Source organism: Varroa destructor, unplaced genomic scaffold, assembly GCF_002443255.2.
Source record: "Varroa destructor unplaced genomic scaffold, Vdes_3.0 BEIS01000001.1, whole genome shotgun sequence".
In the NCBI taxonomy this organism is placed as follows: domain Eukaryota; kingdom Metazoa; phylum Arthropoda; class Arachnida; order Mesostigmata; family Varroidae; genus Varroa; species Varroa destructor.
Window position 1 is genome coordinate 4,246,767 of NW_019211454.1, and position 22,007 is coordinate 4,268,773.

At 42.0% G+C, this 22,007-nt stretch overlaps 1 protein-coding gene across 1 annotated transcript in view; it reads right to left on the reverse strand.

Annotated features, from left to right (window-relative positions):
- Positions 1 to 22,007, reverse strand: part of Hasp (Hig-anchoring scaffold protein) — a 205,738-nt gene that overhangs the window by 58,650 nt on the left and 125,081 nt on the right. The window contains exons 12-13 of the mRNA XM_086987784.1: positions 13,637 to 13,813; positions 3,562 to 3,766 (exon numbers count right to left, since the gene is read on the reverse strand). Of these exons, the coding sequence (XP_086843910.1) occupies positions 3,562 to 3,766; positions 13,637 to 13,813 (382 nt within the window). The remainder of the gene's footprint in view (positions 1 to 3,561; positions 3,767 to 13,636; positions 13,814 to 22,007) is intronic.

Below are 22,007 nucleotides of genomic sequence, written 5' to 3' on the forward strand. Positions count from 1 at the left end.
ATAAATTACTGAGTGGCAATTCAATTATGCAGCTGATATGCCTATTATCAACGAGAATATTCTAAGGAAGCAGGAATAAATGTAACATATAAAAATGGTATTCCAATATAACAGAAAAGAATATATTGTAATTAAGTAGATCTATAGCTTTCGGCCGGCAGGTAGTTGCAGGGAGGGCCTGTGAAAAAATGTAACAAACCGTATTTATCCTCGTTTCACCTACTTTGCTTCGTTTATGATTTGTGCTATTCCTAGTTCTTTTGTTTTTTTTTTTAATTAATGCTGTGCCTGTAATGGAAAATCGTAGCTCGAATCACCATTGCAAGTTTCCCAAAGTCTAACTAATGGCAACTGGTTGTTGAGTTGAGCGGCGTGTCAACACAATCGTTCATCTTGAAAAATTACAAGGAGCTCAAATTCAATATTTAGTCTATAGTATGTCTGGGCAATGTTTGTTTACGGAAACACGCTGCTGGTCTGTTGAGGCTAGGCCACAAGCACTGATGTTGTGGTATCTAACCTGACAATGGGGCGGAAAAAGGTACTTCGGGTAGTTCAAAGACGCCTAAAATGGGAATTTCAAGAAAGAGCGTACTTCTTTCATATTTTCGTCTATTCTTTTCGAATCTTTCAGGGTACATTGCAAATCTTAAAACCTAAAGTTGGCGTTACTAACGCGCAAAGTTCCAAGTCAGAAAATCCTTCAGAACAGCTAGTCGCCTCTAACGGACAATTGGCGACTGTCGTATTGACTTCAATAAAACTGAGAGTTGCGACTCAACGATGAGAACAAAGCTTGCGCCGCGAAATACGGCGTCAGACAATTTGAAACTGCGGCAGACGGTTAAACATCAAATGAATGACTCGATACTTTTAAGGTAATCAACATTACAGATGAAGACAAGTTTCCCTAACTCGTCGCCGCATGAGGTTCATCCTGTTAACCACGAAATAATATTTAGTCTTCGGAGAGAGAAGGAAACCGCCACACTGCACGTAAATTTTATGTTATCTCTAAGCATCTAGACTTAATTGAAAGTAACAAAGAAGTGACGATGAGTTTTGGATCGAACATGTTACCAAAACACTATATGTATTCCTGCTATCTGTTTGTTTTCCGCGCATTTGGGTCCGCCTTTTCCTTTGATTTTGCTCCATCTTTTTCTTTGACACAATCGGCGCACGTCTGTTCCATGTTGGGTCGAAGAACAATTTGAATCTGGAACAAATAAAAGAACGATCCGGAATCCAATCACCACTTCTGGTGTTAGCCTCGATACTCAGCTTTGAAACGAAACAGAACCCAACAGTCTGGACTTTCAAGTTATCAATCGTTCTGCCGATAGTAAATCAGAAATCGTAAAGTAAGACAACATTAAATTCGTGATGGATATCAATATGGAACTCGAATACATGAGATAGCTAGGTGTTACCCGAAAATGATCTCCTGCCATATACGACGAGGTTTTTCGACTAGGGAAAGCAAAGAAACGCTTGCAAATGTCGAGTTAGTTATCTTAGCCCCGTCTATCTTCTCCTCCTGGAACAACAACAAGATTCACTGTGTGCCACTTCAAGCAGCAGACACTTCAGTAGTTGACCTCAGAAGCAGACGCTCCTTACTTCACCTTTCTCTCTAAGGTGCCGAATTCGAGTACATGCTAGTGCTGCTGGGACTTGTTGGAGAAGATGAATTCATCGTAGACAAAGCCACTTCCAATGTCCACTTTACCCACTAGAAGTACAGCACGAACACAAACAGGGGGCGTGGGGTAAAACGAGAGGCTAGACTACGGCGGAGATCAGCAGGTATAGATGCGCCAACAGACTTCAAAGTCGAATACAAAAGCTCATGTTTGTGTTTGAACACTTCTTTAAATGGCAAAGCAATGATAAAAATACCGGGATACCGGGATGAATTGGCCATGGAGGAGGAAGGCAGAGGGTGTTCTATTTGTCGCTGATTTTGGACATTATTCCTTACCAGCGCCGCCAGATTTTCGAATCCGCGACAGAAGGCAACATCAAAATTCGTAGTTAGCCTAGAGGCTACCAACAGAAACCGTTATCCTTAAACCATGCTATAAATCTTACGAATGAGCACGCATGAGCCGGCTTCGTTCGCTAGCGACATCGGTTGGAGCAAGCCAAACAGCTTAAGTTCTTGTGACCTAGTCTTTATAGCGAATCGGAATGTTTATTTTAGTTAACCTAAAAATATCTTTCCTTAATTATTTTTCTTACTTCAACGTCCGTCGAAGAAATAGTCTGTCCTAATAGCGATTTGCTCTTAACATGGCTTCGGCTTCACGTGCCCCGTCGTTTACACAACCGCATTACGCGTCAGCGATTGCCAGCGACCCTGCACAAATTCTCGTCCATGTAAATGTAAATTGGAGCCCCCAATAAAAATCACATGGTACCAAGCCAAAGTAGTATTATAGCACCGTCCAGGTAAGATCACTAGGGTTGTGGTTTAATGCATTAAATAAACCAAGCATCAGCATTTCTCTTATAAGATCTTTCCCTGATGCACGTGTCTGAAGTCCGCCATCCCCTAACCTACTGTCCGATGCGAATTGACAGTAAATCCAATTGGGAAGGTAGTGGTATTAAAGTGAAAAGGGACGAAAAGAAGCATGCAAAACGTATTGATTTACGCGCCATGAAACGCTGTACTTATCAAGCGTTATAAATTTCTTCAAATAAAATACAGATTTCTCCTATTGTCCGACCTTAAATGTTCCTATTAACTTCCCATAGGTGTTTGAGTTCCTGCCCGTTTATTAAACGCTAAAGTTAGCGTACAGACGGTATTTCGATAGCTGCATGCTATACCCCTATAGGCATCGACGGCCGTGATCGAATAAGCTCTCTGTACGTTGCTTCTATACTCGATCCAGACGATTTTATCTGAGCCCAGTTTGCAAATTTGGCTTAATTTTAGCTGGCTGCAAAGCAGCTGTACAACATACTATTCCAATGTCATCTTTGTTATACTCGAAGGTCGACCCTTTCTCTTGTATTCCCGACCTCTACACTACAATTTACCGAATCGACGAGAAATACGACAGAATCGCTTTTGAATTAGAGAAAATCTCAATTAGAGGGAAAACGATCTAGTTGTAGAAACGCCTTGACATCAATTCGAATAACAGTACAGACCTGTAGGCCCTTGAATCGCGAGACTGTTGTTCGCCTGTACGGAACGAAAGACTATCATTTACCTGTTAACCTGTGGGGAACTGGGGTAGCATGCCAACCGACTGCATCTTTTCTTCCTTGATCCTTTGTTGGCGCAACAACTGTTTTAGCTATCCGCTTTACTCCCCATAGAGTTGGTCAATAGAGCATTAATTCGACATCTTAGATTTTAAACCCTGAAAATGCTCTAATCATTCGTAATAGAGCTTTTGAGAAATATCCACTTTAACTTCGTCTAAATATCTTGCGCGTATCACGTCTTTGGTTAACTTACTGTCAGATCAGGAGTGATATTTACATTGATCAAATCTATTATTATTATTATTATGATTGAAAGGGAACTATAGAGCGACGTACCTGGCAGGAACGCATCGGGGCAGATGCGTCCATGTTCCATTATTGCAGATGGGTTGTTGTTGTTGTTGCAAAAGCTGTGAGAGATTGCTGCTAAGTTCGTGGTTCTCAGTACAAGTCACATTCAGCGACTGGCCGTGCTCGAGAAGGGACGACGGCGCAAGCGAGACTACCCGGCCGTTCTCTACCGTTGGGGTTTTGCACGGAGCTGAACAAATGAACATTAACAAAAATACATTACTACGCATGCGAAACTTGTTACGGCTGCTATTGAACTGTTAAATCATCCTTAGTAAACGCACGTACGTCTTTTTGCTATATACCTTGAGCATATATAAGTGCAGTAAGAAATACCTGCGCGCATTGGAAGCTGTGTAGACATTTAAGAGCATAAAACCTTTAAGGGACTTACTTTAGGGACCTTCTAAAATATACGTCTGTATAAATTTGTTGTTAGACCATTTTATTATGTCTCAGGTATTTTGTAACGTGTCGTGGGCCGTCTGGCCTAGCCGGAAGGCACTTTTGAAACAACATTAAGGAGTTACATTCAAACATTGCTTTTAATAACCCATCAATATTCATGGGACTGCGACAAAATGTAGGATCGAACACCTTCGTACCAATCATTTTAGTGCACCTGTTAGTTACAACAACATCGTATACTATAACCCACACATTTGGCCTGCTCCAGAGATTTCACGACACGCTTGAAGGGGCAGAATGACTGTGGACAGCGGCGATCCAGCTATCGCACAGTAGCATGATATAAGGGATAGTCGGTAAAATACAGTATAGCTAATTTTGGGTTCAGGTTGGCAGAAGTTCTATCAGACTGCGAGACGACAGGAAAGGACCGAAACGCTTCAGGAGGAAGACAAAAGGGTTGTCAGAGAAATTTTCCTTCGCGACAGTATCGCTAGACTTTCTGTTTTGTCGATGTTTTTGTTTTTCGAAAAAAGCCATCGCCTTTCAACGATACAGGGTTCTCTAGCTTACTCCAAATTCAGCAGGTCAACTGGACAACAACAACGACGACGACGACGACGACAAGATAGGCTATATGATTTGTCGTCTGCTGTAGCAATGGTTCCCAAACCACAAACAAATTTTAATAAATATTTAAACAAATAAAACCACAAATATAAATTGTTGATATGAATGGCTAAAGCTGTTTGGCAAAAACATGGCATATAAAAACTGATATAAATCAATAGATATGGACTCGACATGTCGTTCGATTATGTACGATCTTTTTCAGAAGCAGGCGGTCGCGAACCTTGAGAGTACCAACAAGGCCAGCAAACTTACTTACCGAAATGTTGAAAACACAAATTAGGGGTTTAGATTAAACTCTAAAATCACTATAATGAATTGCCGTCGACGAGAGATAGGTATATCCCCTAACAGGCTAACATTGCAACGGACCACACAAATTGCCAGGCCAGCTGAAAAAATGCCCCTGGCCAACGGCTAAGTCGCTAATAATATCGAAACAGTTTACAGAAAATGAATACGTACATGCGCAATATACACGTCAATAAAACAATAGTTGTTTCTAGATGTTAGCCAGCGTACTGCTATGCTACTCATATGCAGAATTATAGACTCAGGATTGCTTGAGTGTTTTTTTTTCTCATATTTTAAGTGTTCCGAAGGTATGCTGAACTATATATGGGTCTATCTATATTGTTAGGCCATCGCACACACTGTGTTTAGTTCTAATTAGGTGCCGATGAATCCCATTGACCGGTTTGCTGGAAGAATGCTTTGTTTACCAGGTCCTCCTAATTTGCCATCATCGGGCTAACTCGTCTCTTTCACTAGCGGTATCCAAAACCTATTCCCGATAGTCCGGCAGACTAGCTAATACCACAATACAAATCTACAAGTCTAAAAAGTTGACCGAGACCATCTAGGACCAGATGCAGCGCAATAACAGTTCGTCTACTTTGATTCCAGTATAAATTCGGTTTCATCTATAAAAAAAAAACGCGCAGCCATTACTTTTTATGGGTATCACTGATAATGGTTACAGCTGAACAGAAGATAACGATATACGACTATACCTCCATTGGAAGAAGTGCACTTTGCAGAATACAGAAAATTTCATGAACATAAGGCCGGATCTACGGGCAAAGGCCGAAAGGAAAACTTGAACGATTGGTATCGTGAAGAACTGGGCTCGAGTTCGTCGTATACCTCGAATCGAAAAACTTGCAGTCCACATAATATCAGAAAAGACATAAATACATTGAGGGGCTTTCAGGTTACCTCAGAATGGGCTCTACCGAAGCCACCCCCAGTTTACGGTACTCTTTCTGCTCATCAAAGCTGATGTAAGTTAATGCACTATACACAACTTTTCTTCAACCCGCATTTTATTAGCTAGATAAACTGAGCCAATGCATATTTGTAGACCGCTGATTATCAATATGAGTCGAGGAACATTGGACTGCTGGCAAACCAACCTTTTCATGCTTTTGGCCAGAGCCAATTTCTGAACTGCTAATTAACAGTATGATTATGTGCTGTTAGTACTAACTCCCCAGAGCAGAGGCACTCAGAGCATGGGCGCCTCTGTACGTCAGATTGTCGGCTGTGACTAAGCATTACATACTGGATGTATTGAACTCTTGTCCAGCTTTTCCATCCTATGTTGACTTTATGTCGTTTACAACAGACATTACACACGGCTGCCCATACACACGCAGTCGTCTATGACACGAACACTTATTACCTTCAATGGACAGTAGCAAAGTGGAAAATATAGGCAAAGTTACCATGGTGACGTACGTACAGGATTTCGCCAACCAACTAACCGACCATCGAATAGCTGCCCGCAGGCTCTTAAAAGGGAGATATTTCCCGGAATTACTTCCATGTCAATAGCCCAAGGCCACTGGATCTGTCGATAAAAGTAGTATTGTAGATCATTCTACCCCTTTAGACTGCCGACCAAGTAGTTATGGAAAATATCGTTTTTTTTTGTTTAAACATCTATTATCAACAGTTTGATGTGTTTTTCGTCAAAGATACGAATTATATGTGCTGCTGCTGCTGCTGCTGCTACGTTATCAGCATTAACATAATACAAAATTAATAAGATTTCTGGAGATATTGTATAAATGGAAATGTTATAACTGTTTACGGCCACATTTAAGACATTTGCATCCATGTATAGCTTTTCATTCTGGGCTTAGCAATTCGCACCCCTACGATTATATAGCTCATTTCAGGATCTGAAGTCACGTATAATGGCGGTATAGATTGCATCGAAGAACTAGGGAAGTTTTTTGCGTTTGCTTTGGAGAGATGACATTACCCAGTAGTCTAGAGGTCATTGCTTGTACTATTTCTATTTAATACGACGATACAGGAAAAGTTTTAACGAATGACATCATCTGTATAGACATTATACTTAGCTAAGCATAGATATACATATATAACATCTACAACTTCTGATCTAACGGATCTCGTAGTGCGAGATATTCGCTATGACTCACAAACGGTGAATAAAATCACTGCAGATCTTATCGACACTTTATGATTGAGTGATTGTTTCTATCGACTCACAAACGACTTTAATTAAAGTCGTTTAATTAACCGTGAATTGATTTGTTGTGGGAACTCCAGCCGAGTCCAACACGGAAAGTTTCGCACTAGAACGAGTTGAATGTGATCCAGGTCTTTTTGCTCGCAAGAATACCCGATTTGTCTGATTGTGGTTTTTATGACAGGGATTAGTAATCTCCAGGTTACTAATTCCTGTCGTAAACAAGATACGTAACAACAAAACGGCCTTGTCTAGCGCTAACTGTACCGGGATTATGCAGTGAGCCTATAGAGGACCCTCTCCGAGGAAATTCAGCATCGATATCATTAGGGTGAGGAGAATCAAAAGTCAAACCTTAATTTGGCCTTTCAGACGAAATAAAATTAACTTTGATGACTTATTTAAAAAAATCTGACAACAAGCTGACTGAATGGTTAACATGCGCAACTTTTTAATACTTTTCGATCGACTGGCAAATATAGTTTAGAGACACAGCCTAAAAACTCATAGATAGAAATCCAAGAGCTATAAAAGATGTCAGATACGTCTGCAAAAACTTTGATCGGTAATCGTTTGTTCGGTACATTTGTCAGCACGGAGAGTTACGGACTCTAGGAAGTATTAGACAATACGAGGTATTCTGTAGCGTGGCACGGCAAGTGTTTACGGTTATATCTCCGAGCGAAAAAAGTACCTGCGGAACTTATTCGACAGCAGCTTTGCTTGTCGCCAGGAGTTCCGCAGGATGGAGCTAAGGAAAACCATCCTAGTGAAGGCGAGTGAGCAAGACAAAGTGAGGCGGACAAGTAGGGAAAAAGACAGATAGTAGGGAGCGAGAGAACGTGGATATCACGGGGAGACAGAGCTACGTGTAATCTTCTAGTATTAGTGCTATATGGATCCCGGAAGGGAAGCCCGTACGCAAACGGCACTGCGACATCCTAGCAGCCTAGAAATTCGCACTCCACGCTGGCTTTGCCAAGCGCTCTGCGAGTGGCGGCAAACGGAAGCCGCCGATTGAACGACTATAACAGTGAGAGAACGGGTCAATGTGTAAGGAGAGAAAAGGACGGAAAGTCATTCGTTATGGGGTAGCATAGAGTGATGCAACGAAGCAGTTTCGGCTATAGTTGGCCCAAGGTGAAGGGGAAAATTACGACAGATGTCAACAAGCAAATCTCAGTTAGGCACCTAAAAGAAACGCGCTTTTTGCCTCGATGGCGTCTTTGCTGTCGCACAGTGGTATCGAAAGAAGGAAGCTAACGAAAGCGTCAAGTGCGGATACCGGTCTCAGCATGTGACATGTATTAGCAGAAAAAATCCATTAACAAACAAGGTCGATACCCACGAAGCAGGAAATATAGAATGCATTAGAGTGATTTTACTAGAATGAGCGCCTTAATATTCGTGTCTCAATATATATCATATAAAATGCTTCGAAAAGGCCTACCTTTCGCTGTGGTTGACCCTTTAACGGCTGTGCACATCCGCTTCCCCACCAGCTACTATTACTTTTATTTAAGAACGGTTGTTGTGTAACATATTTCTACATTGCCTTCCTAGTTCGTGGTAACAATCTCTCGCAGCGAAGGAGTATAGCAACCGTGATGAGTGTTTTTGTTATTTCCTAATTTTTTTTTTTAACTAAAATCCTCCTTTTTGTTGCAGTTAGGGTAAAGTAAAGTCTTATCCGTCTTATCCGTCAACCAGGATCTTCGTTGAGCGTTACCGGAAGACGCGTGTGGAACTATGAGATGCTGTTGTTAATTATCATAGTATTACTCTTCTTAGTTTTTGCTTTTTTTTACTCTAAAAGATGTCTTTTTTAAAAAGATATTTTTAGAGGAAACCGTTACATCGACTATCTGGCTGTCTTACTTCACTTCTCCGTCGCCGTTAACAACAAATCTTAGATATTGGATTTCGAGGTATTATTTAAGTTAGAATCGCCCAACTATGTTTATTCTTATTGTAATATTGATCGCCTCTTTAGCGCTGTTAGTTTCTCTATCAGTCACCTGGAAAACGAAACTAGACAGAGGAGACTGTGCTTAGATATTCTGATGTTGAGTGACCAGGGCGTAATTAAAAGTACTTTTGTACTTTCGATCGAAGGGTTCAATCCTTCTGCCTCGGATACAGAATGACTCTGATCTGATGACAAAACGGTTGCAGAAAAAATAGCCCTACCTATGTTGAGTATTTAAGAGGTTGGATAAAAACAAAAAGTTCGTGACGAGACAACAACGGTGGCGTCAGACATTGCAAGAAAGAGGGAAAATAGAACAGGGAATAGCCTGCTTAGATCCTTACACTATACGCTCTATTTCCCTTCCTGTAAACCAGCGAGTAGTGCTTTCAAAAGTAGATTTGTATTTTTCATAGAAACAGCTTATCGCAAACACCGATCCGCGATTGCTCAAAACAGTAATATGGCAACGTTCTATAGAGCTAAACAAGTAACCGGAGACAGTATCAAACAACTGTCGAAAGCTATAGCCCTTCGGTAGCTACATATGAATCGAACAACGAGTCGGAAGTTTTCCGCGACCCAAAAAAAATGGAATAGCGCAGCGAATTCCCTGTAGAGAGAGAGAAAAGTCTCTATAATTACCTGACTAAGATAGAAAATAATAGCGTGTTTATATGACGGAAGTACTTAGGTATGCCGGACGAAGTAAATTTTGATGTGGCGTTTGTAAGACTATGTTAAATGTGATATTAAAAAAGCAATCTTATACATATATATTCTTAATAATATAATATTAAGGATAACTGCATCTAAGATCAAATATTCTCCCTTCGCTAAAATCGGCCACCTTTAAGGAAGGGGAAGAAGTGAACAAGTGCAGACAAACGCAGTCCAAAATTATTGGGTCTTATTTTATATAATATTATATTGCATGCGCAGGCAGTCGAATACATATATCATAGCGTGAGCTAGTTGAAGCGATAATTCTACGTATAATGATAATGTCTAAACTGATGCTTGTCTGTGATAGAGCGAAGAAATTTCGCTTTCCGCTAGCGCTTCCCGCGTAGCGAGCTTCTCTCAGGCCCGTAGTTGTAAGCGCGGATGAGTGACCACTGCCAAGTTGTCTCGATACATAGTTGCCTTAACTGTTACAAAACTGTGAGGCTCCTAGGCTTACGATGTCAAAGATGTTGGAGATCAAGCCACCGTCTGCAGCTTCTTCAGCCTGCAATATCAGCGATATACATGAAATGGTGGTCGGCCATGACTTCACAGGTTTTCCTTACTATGGAGAGCCTAGCACTCGTGATGAAGGACAGCGATTGTAGTCCATTCAGCAGACCAAGAGGCTGTTGATAGAAAAATGAGAATGTGCGTGGTCCATTCGGCAAGGCTAACCCATTTCCGTTGCGTGATGAGGAGTACATCAGGCTCAGGTTAGCTTATCGTTCCCAATGAATATAAAACGACCTTTCGAAGGACCAGTTGGTCGGATGAGATATTCGACACTGACTCTAGCCGGCTTTCCAAGCTCGGCTACTAAATATATTGCAGCATAGACTACTGCTATACACTAAGCTAATACGTTTAGTACAGTAAGTAGCCCTAACCACCGTCCGAGTTCTCTGGAAATGTCTCGGAATGCAATTGATTAAGACGTGTCTCCGCTGTATTGGTCAGGCAAACTATTTGAGCTCACGAGAGGGTTCCCAAGCAGCTCTATTTGACGTTTCCGAATAATGAGTGTGGCGGTGTTCTGGGCGCGAACGCAGAAGCAGTCTTCTCGACAAAACGACCCAATGGAGAAAAAGAAAGTTGTAATTGAATCAGTACACACCACAGAGGGTCAGTGAACTTTGTCGAATACGGCCGGATTACCGGCGAAAGCGCAACAGCTTGCTATTCAGTGTTATCGTCGTCTGTCTGCTTCATTGAGACACCGGACCTCTTGTCATTTGCACAATCAAGTCGTGATCCGAGTCGATAATACAAAAAGGCTCAGTTGTGTACGCAACGAAACGCAATCCACCAATGAGCTAATCTACTGTTAGATACCAGCCCTGATCATTCGCTGCTTTAAACACTAGATAAAGAGAAAAACAAGCAAAAATCGCTAATGACTATCTTCCCACTATACGGCCATACTCATCTTTTCACCCATCATTTTCATCCTCCCCTCCCCCCTTCCCCCCGCCTCCTCCTCCTCCAGTATGCAGAAGACCGACACGCCATCGTAGACCTCCTTTTATAATACCTATTACTGCTTCTTGTTTCTCTTCCATTTGAGTTTAAACTGTGTTTTTCCGCCCGTCGGTTTCCGAGAAAGATCCTTTTCTCTATGGAGTACCCTCCTGTCCGAAGATTACTTTAGCCTTCACTTCAGACCTTTGTATCCCAGTCCAACGGCCCATTCCGGTCTAGCCACCATAGCCTACCCCCGTAGCAGACGTCGTCATCGTTCGCCCATAAGCTTGAGGAAACCAGGGATTGCCCTGAGGGATTTGGGAAATCGGCTGAGAACTACCACCAGGACTGTACGGTTGAACGCGTTCATTTATCCAGTGACGTACCGCACATATACGCCCGCTTAGATAGGGAAGCAAGAACGATGACAACAGACGCTAGGCAGTCAACAGCGGCAAAACATTCTAACGGGGAGAATACTGCCTCGCCGCGCAACAAGTGTCCCAGCATTCAGTGTAGTGCAAATAGGCAGGCCAAGTAGAGAACTCTGCTCCGAAGCCCTAACCCGTCATGGGTCGTTTTGAGCTTCGAGCCATGATACGCTGAGCTACTGTAAATCTAAACCTAACCTTCTGTCATTTAGAGCTATTACCAGAGAAATGGCACCCAATATTCGTTGTTATCCTCCAAACGGAATAAACAATTGTGTCTTTTTGCCATTCGAGGGAAAGCGGCATTATTTGACGGCACCGCTGACGAACCCTAGAGTAACTGTAGGCGTATGCCTTCGCCGTGGGGCTCTAGCATTAATCAAAGAAAGCCTAAACACATCATATAAAGCAAAAGAAGTCGGGCCGGATGAGGCCTTCTGAACAATAGTAAAGACTGCTGCAAAGAAGTGGTTTTTTCGAAGATTGGGAAGGAAGAGGGAGAGCAACTCGTTTTCTGTGACTAGTTTGGCTTCACGAACATACACAGTAACTCTTTGAACTGCACTTCGTTGTGGGAGAAACGTATCAAAAATCACTATCGAATACCCTCTTTATAGAAGATTTTCGCAGAACCAGTTCGTTAAACCGATTACCGAAGTTTCATTGTTCATTGACCGTACAGCAAGAGACATTAATATGCCATTTTAGTCAAACTATCGACATGACTGTACCAGGAGTAGTAGCAGCTTCGTTTGTTCGTGAGAGCTGTCAGCGCTTCCACATACCGAGAAAAGCATCTGGCGCGATTGAAAACCAGGAACTAGTCCTGGTGTAGCCGTGGTAGCAGAGATCACCACTTGGTCACGCTGGCGAACTCAAGATAACCTTATTAGGCACTTCAACGTTCAGTTCACTCTACTTTCTTGAGCTGAGGTCGTCCTTCAAATTAAATATAGATCTGTCCAGGTGATCAATGTCTTTGAAAGTTTGCGATCTTAGAAACGACGGCAGGATGCGGTTTTCGATGTGCATAAGTCTACATCCAAGCGAGACTTATGAATGGAAAAACGCACACAAGCATCTGCTATAGTGATGGATCAGGTCGCTTGTTTAGTCTTCGTATATAAGAACCGTCGTCCATTTCGGTCAATGTTTTTGTTTCGCTCGGTTTATTTCAAACACATGTCCTCTGAAATGTACGGACGCGCATTGGTAGTATGCCAGCGCGCCATATTACGCGCACATTCGGAAACGGCACTCTCTGATGAAGCAGATGGAACACAACGGAGTGTAGCAGGAGAGCCTCCGGAAGGAAACCATCGTCAACATGAATACTATAAGAAACATACGCACGGCGTTCGTCTGAAAAACATCAACTTTGAAATGATGAAAGCAACTAAGCGTCGAACGTCTGCGCTGAGCCCCCAAATTGAATCTGCATTTCAACCGACCCAAAAAGCAGATCAGGTGCCACTGGAATTGCATCATTCATTCGCTTATCGTGACAAAACATGCGTTAGAGTATAACACAGGTCATCACGTTTCATTTACGTAATGAACGTGGCTCTGGGCGAAGAGGTTTGTCTGCAAATTCGGTAGTAGAACAGAACACCAACGGCAACCAGAGACTGCCCATTATATTGTGGTTATTAAAACTGAGTCGGTCGTTGCTTAACCTGATGCAATAAGAACATTAATGCATATTTTTTTTAAAATTTCTATTCCGTTGGTTACACTATGAGGGAAAACCCTTCAAAATGACCTTGGAGGGCTATACAGCCCTTTATAGCCCGAGCAAGGTAGGGTTTCATATAATATATATGTCATATCCTGGAATAGCATGATTAGCTTCTTTGCTTGAAATAATGCAACATAAATATTCTATTGGTTCGTTCATTACGCTGCTAAATACATTAGCAGGACAATACTCACCAAGACATCTGGGCAGTGGATGTGACCAATTGGCTGTTTCCATGCAAATGGCAAAGGTAGAGTCTCCTTCGAATTTCATCCCATTGTGGCAGTGGAATGTGGCTTTTGCATTGAGATTTGTGCTCCGAAGCTCTACGAAGCCGTTGTATAGCACACCCGGGCTCTGACAGTTGATCTCTGCAACGGTGCCAAAATCGTAATAGGAAAACCAATGATTTTCAGTAGAAATGCCACATATCGTAATTATATATATATATATATATATATATTTAATAATTATATTGTTACATATATTAATATAATAATGAAATAGTTAGGCTATATAGCTATTATGTGGAGAACACGTTGTTACACTGGTATAGTTCACTCAAAAGGAAACTTTTTTTTTTTTGGCTGTTTTATTAAAGGAAATTTTATTGGCTGAATGTAATTTTGCTACCGTGACCCGCTTGACACTTTCGAGACGTAACAGAAATAATCATAATATCAGGTAATTATACCATACCTATAATAGATAAAACAATAACCAAAAAACCTATTTTAATCCTGCCAAGACAGCATCTATTAAAGCAACTGTAAACTACAGCTTGAGAAGTACTCCTTCACCACTTTGTACCACCGACAATCCTATTAGGCCCATAGACAAAGTGGCCGTCAATTTGAAACTCTTCGTCTAACGCGCATACCTTCTCTCAAAATGGATAATTCTTGTTTTTGGGTTCATAGAGTCGTTCAAAAGCCTGTTCTCTTCATCAAAACAACCTTTATACGACGTCTCGGCGGCTCCCAACACTTAAGGACAAATCGAACGATCGAAGCTATGAGCTTCCAGCAACGCCAATAATTCATGCACGCATTCTACAATGCACTTGTACAAAGCAATGAACTTAATAAACAGGTAAATAGACGGAGAACGACAAAAGAAGTTACTTGGAATAGATTATTTGTACCATAAATGGAGTTTTCTCTGTTGTGGCAGTAACCTGCTTGGTCTTTACTAGACGTAACCGCTCTATAGAAGGTGAGAGCGTATTCTCATGTCTAAATGATTTCTTTTGATGCAGAAGTAAGCTTGTTTTTATCAAAAGACTACATATAATATCAGAGCTCGATATCTGATCGAAGTTAACCTTAGACCTTGTTTGAGCGTATGATTTCAACACTAACCAGCCCGCAGCAATCAACCTGCTTTGAAGCTAGTTAATATAAGGAAAGGGGGTGGTGCAATGTCAATGGTGAGATGTCGCGGTCTGTCAACGTGCTATTGCCAAAGAGCTTGTTTTAATTAAGGGCCATTCTTTTACATCCGCTCCATAGAGTTGGCTTTTCGTTAGAAACGAAGTGAAGCTTCGCTTTTCTGCGTGCTCACATCTAGCAACCGATAATAAGTACTAGAAACTTTGTCCGTCTGTTTCTTTTAGGTAAACGCTTTGCGCTATTTAGATCTCGTAAAGAGACCCAACTAGTCATTACCTCAGCACAAAGAAAATCTGTTGCCACTATACAAATGGGGTTACTACTTTCAATTTTAAAAAAACACAAGTTGAAGGTCCAAGTTCGTTTCTCTAATATGACATCCAACAGCCTAATGCCGACCTATAGAACAGATTCTATTAAAAAGAGTGCCCAACGGAACAACCAAAGAGGTTTAACGGACCTTGTCCCACTCGGCGCCCTTATATAAGTTGAACGAGAGTTTACATAGCTTTCCTAATAGTATTAAAATACTTTTCCATAATATTAAACGGTTAATCAACGTTCAATGTTTTTTTTTTTTTCGTTATTATATATATATTGTATAGTTGTTTCTTAAACCGCATATACATTTCTTTAAATGAAAACTCTTTGCTTCTGTAATTATCTTGTTCTTTGCAATTAGCTTGTGTAATCGATCTTCTCCAGGACGTGTGTAGGTGATCGGATGTGACAGCGTCGGAAACTGTTTTTGCTTGTCATGGGAGTATAAACCCCGGTCAGTCCGGTTGCCGTTCACAGCCTGCAGCTATGTATCGTTGCAGAATTCATTGTTTTGGAAGAAGTTCGAGATAAGTCAACGCACAACTTAGCCGGTGGAATGACAACTTAATTACGTTTCCTTCGCTTCAGATGGTAGAGGTATGTACTGTACATAGCTGCGCGTGTCGAAAATATGACGGACGGACCGGATCCCGCCTATCGCAGTCATAGAATAAGTAAATAATGAACTTCCCCGAACTGCTTTGTACCAAAAAGACAATAAGGAAGGAAAGGATGTTACCGAGTTGAAAGTAGGAACTGATATAGGATTAGAGACGGAATTAATTTGGCGGGTACTAATGCGATTAGAAAATCAAATAGAAAACAATATAATATAGAAAACAAATAATATATAACAATAATCAATAGAAAACAAAAAAAAATTGCTCGAGAGCCCACACTATCGTGGCAAATACCTAGACGTAGAGCAACGGACCATGAATGACAATTGACTTCTTGCTAAAGACAAGAAATAAAAAAATCAAAAGTTTCCGTTGACATCACTTACGTGACGTTTGTTTTTTTTAAAAAAACTTATCTGGTTAATCTTGCTCTTGTGACTTACACCAAAACTTTACGAGCAAGCACCATAGCATAAAACAGCAAAGAAATTCAACAACGATCCTTGACGCCAGAAAGGTTACTAACAGTCGATATGGAAAAACTGAGCCAGTTGAGAGGAGAAAATAAACATTTCCCCGGAATTATAGATTAACTTACGGTAAAATGCTTATATACTATGTAGTAATAGTAGACAAGTAAATTTACGTGCGCTACGGGTGCCAAGCGCCACTAATTCAAGGCCATAACAATCACTTCGTGCCAATTATTCTAGATTATTGATTACTAGAATGATCTATTGGCCGGGTTCAGGCGCTGCACATTTCAAACGGCTTTCCCACATCACAACCTTCAACATAAATAGGCCTTCTAATACGTGCCGTCATTTTATGCCTGCGTTTAAAAAACATTCAACGATCCAATGGTTATCAAAGCGACAAAAAATTTTGTACGACTTCCTTGCTCACAGGAGCTCCGCTAATCATAGGTTCACAGCATAGGACATTCGTCCGACCAACTAACGTCGCTATACAAATCCTTGCTAACATACCCTCCCCCCTTTCTTCGTGTTCCTTGGCGCTGCTAACATCCCCCCCTTTTTAACGACCTTACCATGCAACCGACCTTCGTCCTTCTGCGCTTCAGGCAGATCACCTGAACCACATGAACGGCGTACACAAGGCGACGAACCCAGAGAGCAAGCAAAACTCTCCTGTATAAACGTGTCCCCAGACCGTTCCACGTAATTATGTCGGCCACGTATTTTTAGCCAATCTGTCCACCCGAGTGGAGTTATGGGATGGAATATTTTCCTCCCACGTTTACTTGCTGCTGCTGAAGCAGCGGCTCCCGCGTTTGTAGTCACCGATTTTTTCATTTGTAGCTATTACTGGTACTGATTTTGCTGATTGCTAGTGGTACTGATTCGCTGGGTTTGAAACCCCCTGCCTCCTGACCTTTTCTGAGTAATCTGACCGAGTAGCGGGGCTTTTTCTGCCACTATGCGACCCACTGCTAACTGGCACAGACGTCTTATAGAAAGTATGCGCTGAGATATGGCGTTTAATGCTATATTATGAATGGTGGCAATTACCCCCTCTGCTTAAATTAGTAGATAGGGGTTAGTTTCAGCAGATGGTGCAGGCAATTACACTTTAGCAGGCCGTCGGTCGATTAAGCACATACAGGAATATGTGTAAGAACGTTAAATTAAATTTTGCTCAAAAGACATGTTGGTACATCTTAGCAAGGTTGGCTTTCTAGCCGACTGTCAAGTAAATCGTATGGTGATTGTTAAGTAATTAATGCTAAACGACGGATTAGATAAAGGGAAGTTAATTCAAATTTAACACATTATGTCTAAGCCAGCCAGGACGTCTAGGACCCGAAAAACCTTTCAGATCAGCCAGTCTATTATGTCTAATTACTTTCAACTGCAGCGCTATATTTAAACTGAAGGAAACTGATAACAACCCCGTAGTGGGAGAACACATAAGATCATTTCAAATATCATATATCTATTTAAATAGAAATATTTTACTTCCTAAAGGATTAAGTTTTATAACCATCTTATATATATAGTTTGCATATCACATCGTTCATAATGATACGAAGTTATCGTGGCCCTTCTACACCGGCAGAATTAGAAGATGGCCGCTGGCCAATCATGTGCGTTATTTAGCCATAAAAACTAATACCTTTTTCCAGTCCTTTTTCCAATACTGCTCTTCAACATTTCTTTTGTTCAATGAACAAACCGGTGAGCTACTTACAGAAGGCAAGAAATGGCGATAGCCCTAGTGACAAATTAAGCTGCGCATATAAATGTACCGAAGGTACCCACTGTTTGTATGACAGACTAGGTTTTATAGGGAAAAAGAAAGGCTTACAATTTTCTGTGAGGCTCGCTGCGTCAACCACTTTCAAATTGAAGACTGCCAGGAGCTACTCAGAAATAATCTTACACGTCTAAACTGGCTGGAATGGAGGCTCCTCTTTTACAAAGAAAAGACCTCAAAAGACTACTAAAACACGGGCTGACTGGTGGTCCATTGTAAACATTGTCGAGAAAAACCTGAAACGACCTGAGATAAACCCTAATCGAATTCGGAGTACAATTGTCAACAACCTTTAATTCGAGGTCAAATCTTTAGTTTGTGCATTGACAATGCGTTGTAAGTAGAAACCCTGCACCATGGGATATGGCACGTTGAACCTAGAACAATAATAACGTATGAATATGGACCTTTATGGGTCGAATACATGCTTTTAACACCAATACATTCAGGGATTTGTAGGTATAACCATAGCTAATTTAGCGTTGTCAACACAGAAAAATCAAAATAAGTGACTATTTGTACATGTCAATATGACTCTGTGATTAAGGGATGTAGAGTCCGATATGACGCCTAAGGTAAAAGGACATAAGCCTAGATGCCTTTGTGTTGTTTTTAAGTGAGATATTTGACATTGTATTGTCTTTCTTAGCCAGCTGTAATAATATCCATGTAGTGAACCTTCAACTGTAGACGCTTTAAGTATTACTAGATAAATGTGAGGCCTAACAGCAGGGAGTTGTCTGGCAATTGATGTCACGATCGCAGCGCCCAGAGCGTTGTACATTTGCATAAGCTTTTATTATACAAATGTTTGTTTTCGTATCTCCTATTCATTATGGCTCCTGCACCATTTATCTAATCCCATTTTAAAACCAATCTTGCTGTTAACCACTTCAATTCGTTAGGCGTTTGTCGTTGCTATCATATATAGAACGACATGCCGCATGTCTCACCCATTTAACTAACCAAGCCTTTAATGACTTGACTCATTTAGATGAGCAGCCGAAACGAGCGTGAAGCATGGACGGATACGTAGCACTCGTTCGCTTTCAGCATCACTTGGACGAAAATGCGGCATACACGGCCACCAAGGTAGAACTCGGTCGATAATAGTATCGTCTCCCACATAGACGACATTGTGGTGACACTAGCGGAGGTTACGAAGCCAACTACAGTCATGGTAAATTTTCTTTGTCGCTAGGTCCCCTACGTTCCTTAGTTGTTTCCCTTCTCCCAGTGTTAATGTTCACGACTATAAGCAAAGTCTTATTTTGCCGCCTGGGGGGGGGGGGGGGTAGACTGCGCGACTGGTTCCTCTTCTCAAGCGCTATTTTGGCGGGAGTCATCGCGGCCAGTGCTCTTTTACTCTCTCCTTTGCGCTAGCTTCTTCGTTGTTTCATCGTTGCTCGAGCAGGGTCAAGAACCGCGGCTGCTGCTGTTTAGTTAATGGTCAGTGGTCCCATGGTCACTGCTGCTGCCCACGACGCGCAGTGACGGATGGCTACGTTCGGCAGTCATATGGGTACGAAACTCTGTGTATGCTTTTGTGGACCCGCGGAGAGCACATGCGTAGATGTCATCGTTTCGCTGCCTGTGGTTGGTGGGAGCACGACCGAAACTCTGCATCTTTGTTGGAGAGCTGGGCGCCATCCGAGAAAAAGAAGGACGAAGTGGGACCAAAAGGTAGTTACCTTTAGCTCTTCGCTCTTTTTCTAGACAGGACAAACGCGACTGTGTGTGACTACTGGCGTTTCTGCACAGAATATGCGTAAGGCCGGGAGTGCTCCTTCTCCAGAAAGCCGCTGGAGTGTGGATACTGCCTGAGGTGTGGAATCTAAGGCGGGCAAAGTCTTTGGGTCTTTTTCTCGGAGTACTGCGGTCGCCAGTACCATTGCTGTTGCCCCGCATTTTCTTTCCAGCCTCGGACTTGACAGCCCGGCTCTGTGGTATGAACACTAAAGAACTTCACCATGGAAACTTATAAGGCGCTCTTTTTTGTCCCTTCAATGTTTAAGGCCCAACAAACCTAAGTCAAGGAGTTCTGCCTCACAAAACCCATCTCCTTTTTTCCCTCCTAGCCCGTTTCATGGTGCATGTTACCTAGTGCTACCAACGAACGCCTTCTCTTCGGTACTTGACTGTGCCGTTATCTCACTCCCATAGTGTGGCATTCGCCCTCTTACACTTACATTCAGCACACAGCATCCTGCCTTCTCCTTGTCTAGGCGTGTAAAAGTCAATGCTGCTGCCATCGCTGCCTTTGCGCTCACGTCGCCGTAAACTACATTAGAAGACACTACGGTCGGTGTGCTAGTCAGCCTTTTCACCCCATTCCTATTTGCCCTCAAAAAGGAATCTGCCATTCGCCAACTCTTTGAAGCCCCCCTACCTGTGCGGGCACAATCACCAACGAAACAGAAGAAAGTGTACCGAAGGGACACTGAGGCAAGAACATGAATGGCTATCCTTGTCAAGGGGAAAGGGAGCAGGTTGGACGACGTAAACAAGGAAAGGCCGAAACAGAAGCGCTCAGTGCTTTGCATTTGGTACTAAAAGTGGTCAGTAGCAGAAATGATGGTTGTCCTAGTAAACTGCAAAATGGTAATTTAGAATGAACAAGCGAACGAATTCAACTCAACCTAAAAAAACAATTCTCTGATCCACGATGTGCTGGATAGAGAAAGCTAAAGGTCGAGAGCGAGGGCCGTCATCGTCAGAAACACTGAACGAGGATGTCGGTGTGTGCTAAAGAGTCACCGTAGCCGCTGTCGACTATTTGCAGTAGCACCTTACCATGTGGGAAAATGGGAAATGGTAAGACGGCGGGAAGGACTTAGTTACAGGCTTTAGCTTACCAGGCCACGGCTATCCAGGAGTTGTTAAGGCGAAGTCAAAGATGAAGAATTGAACATGGAGAGCCAACGACGGTAAGGGAACACCTAGCTAGGGAATAGAACCGACGTTCCTAAGCAGCCATTGGAACATAGCGCATACGCCCGAAACAGGCACAGAGATGAAAGCCGAGAGAACAGAACTGCAGCTTCTCCGAATTTCCATATTAAAAAGTAAATCTCGAAACGAATCCTAAGTCTGTATCGACCGGCTGCAAATGCCGATCTCTATATTTCTCGGCCGGCAGTGAGGTGAGTGATAAGTCCGTCCGATGATTGAGAATTAGAGGACCGGAGCTCAAAGAGGATTCCGAGATCCATCTCGGCAGAAGATGACCTTTCCTTCAGTGCGCTATAGCCTACGAAGTACGACGACAGCTGGATGGGTTGCTAACTAGTGGCTTGTTTCAATGTTGAACATCCCTCGGATGTGCGAAGCTTTATTTCGTTCAACTGAGTCCAGCCTGATGTCTATTGCTGTGAGTGGAATTAATTAATTTACAGTTTGGATGAATATAACAGACGCTGTAAACATTCTCTACGTAAACTTCTAAACAAGAATGATTCGTCTGTCTAGGCAAGGTGGCTTCAGGCTACGATAATGTTTCTGTAGGTTCAAGAATTCAGGTCTGTCCTGTCAGTCTCGTTTATCAAATAGACACTTTTGCGCTATCCAGATCCATATTCTTAAATCGGACTAAAAAAATCTACATAGGGAAATATTCCTTGCCTCATCGGTCGACTATATTAACCGTATTAGCACAGTGTAAACGATCTATTCAGACAGACCCCTATTTTTCAGCAAAAAACTAATTTCGATCTAGTCAGTCAGATTCAGTCTTACTGAAGGGTTCCTGATCCTTTGAAAAGCGAGCTGATTCTTGAGGAACTCAAACTTTTTACTACCATGACTTTTTCATATCTACAAATTTCCTTTACCGGAGATTCACCTGTTTGACTTGACCTACCATTTTAATGGTCCTATGGTTTCAGTGGAATAACTCGCGAGAAAGCAAAGATTCCTTTACAAAAGCGCAAGCAAACAGTATGTTTCTCAATTATATA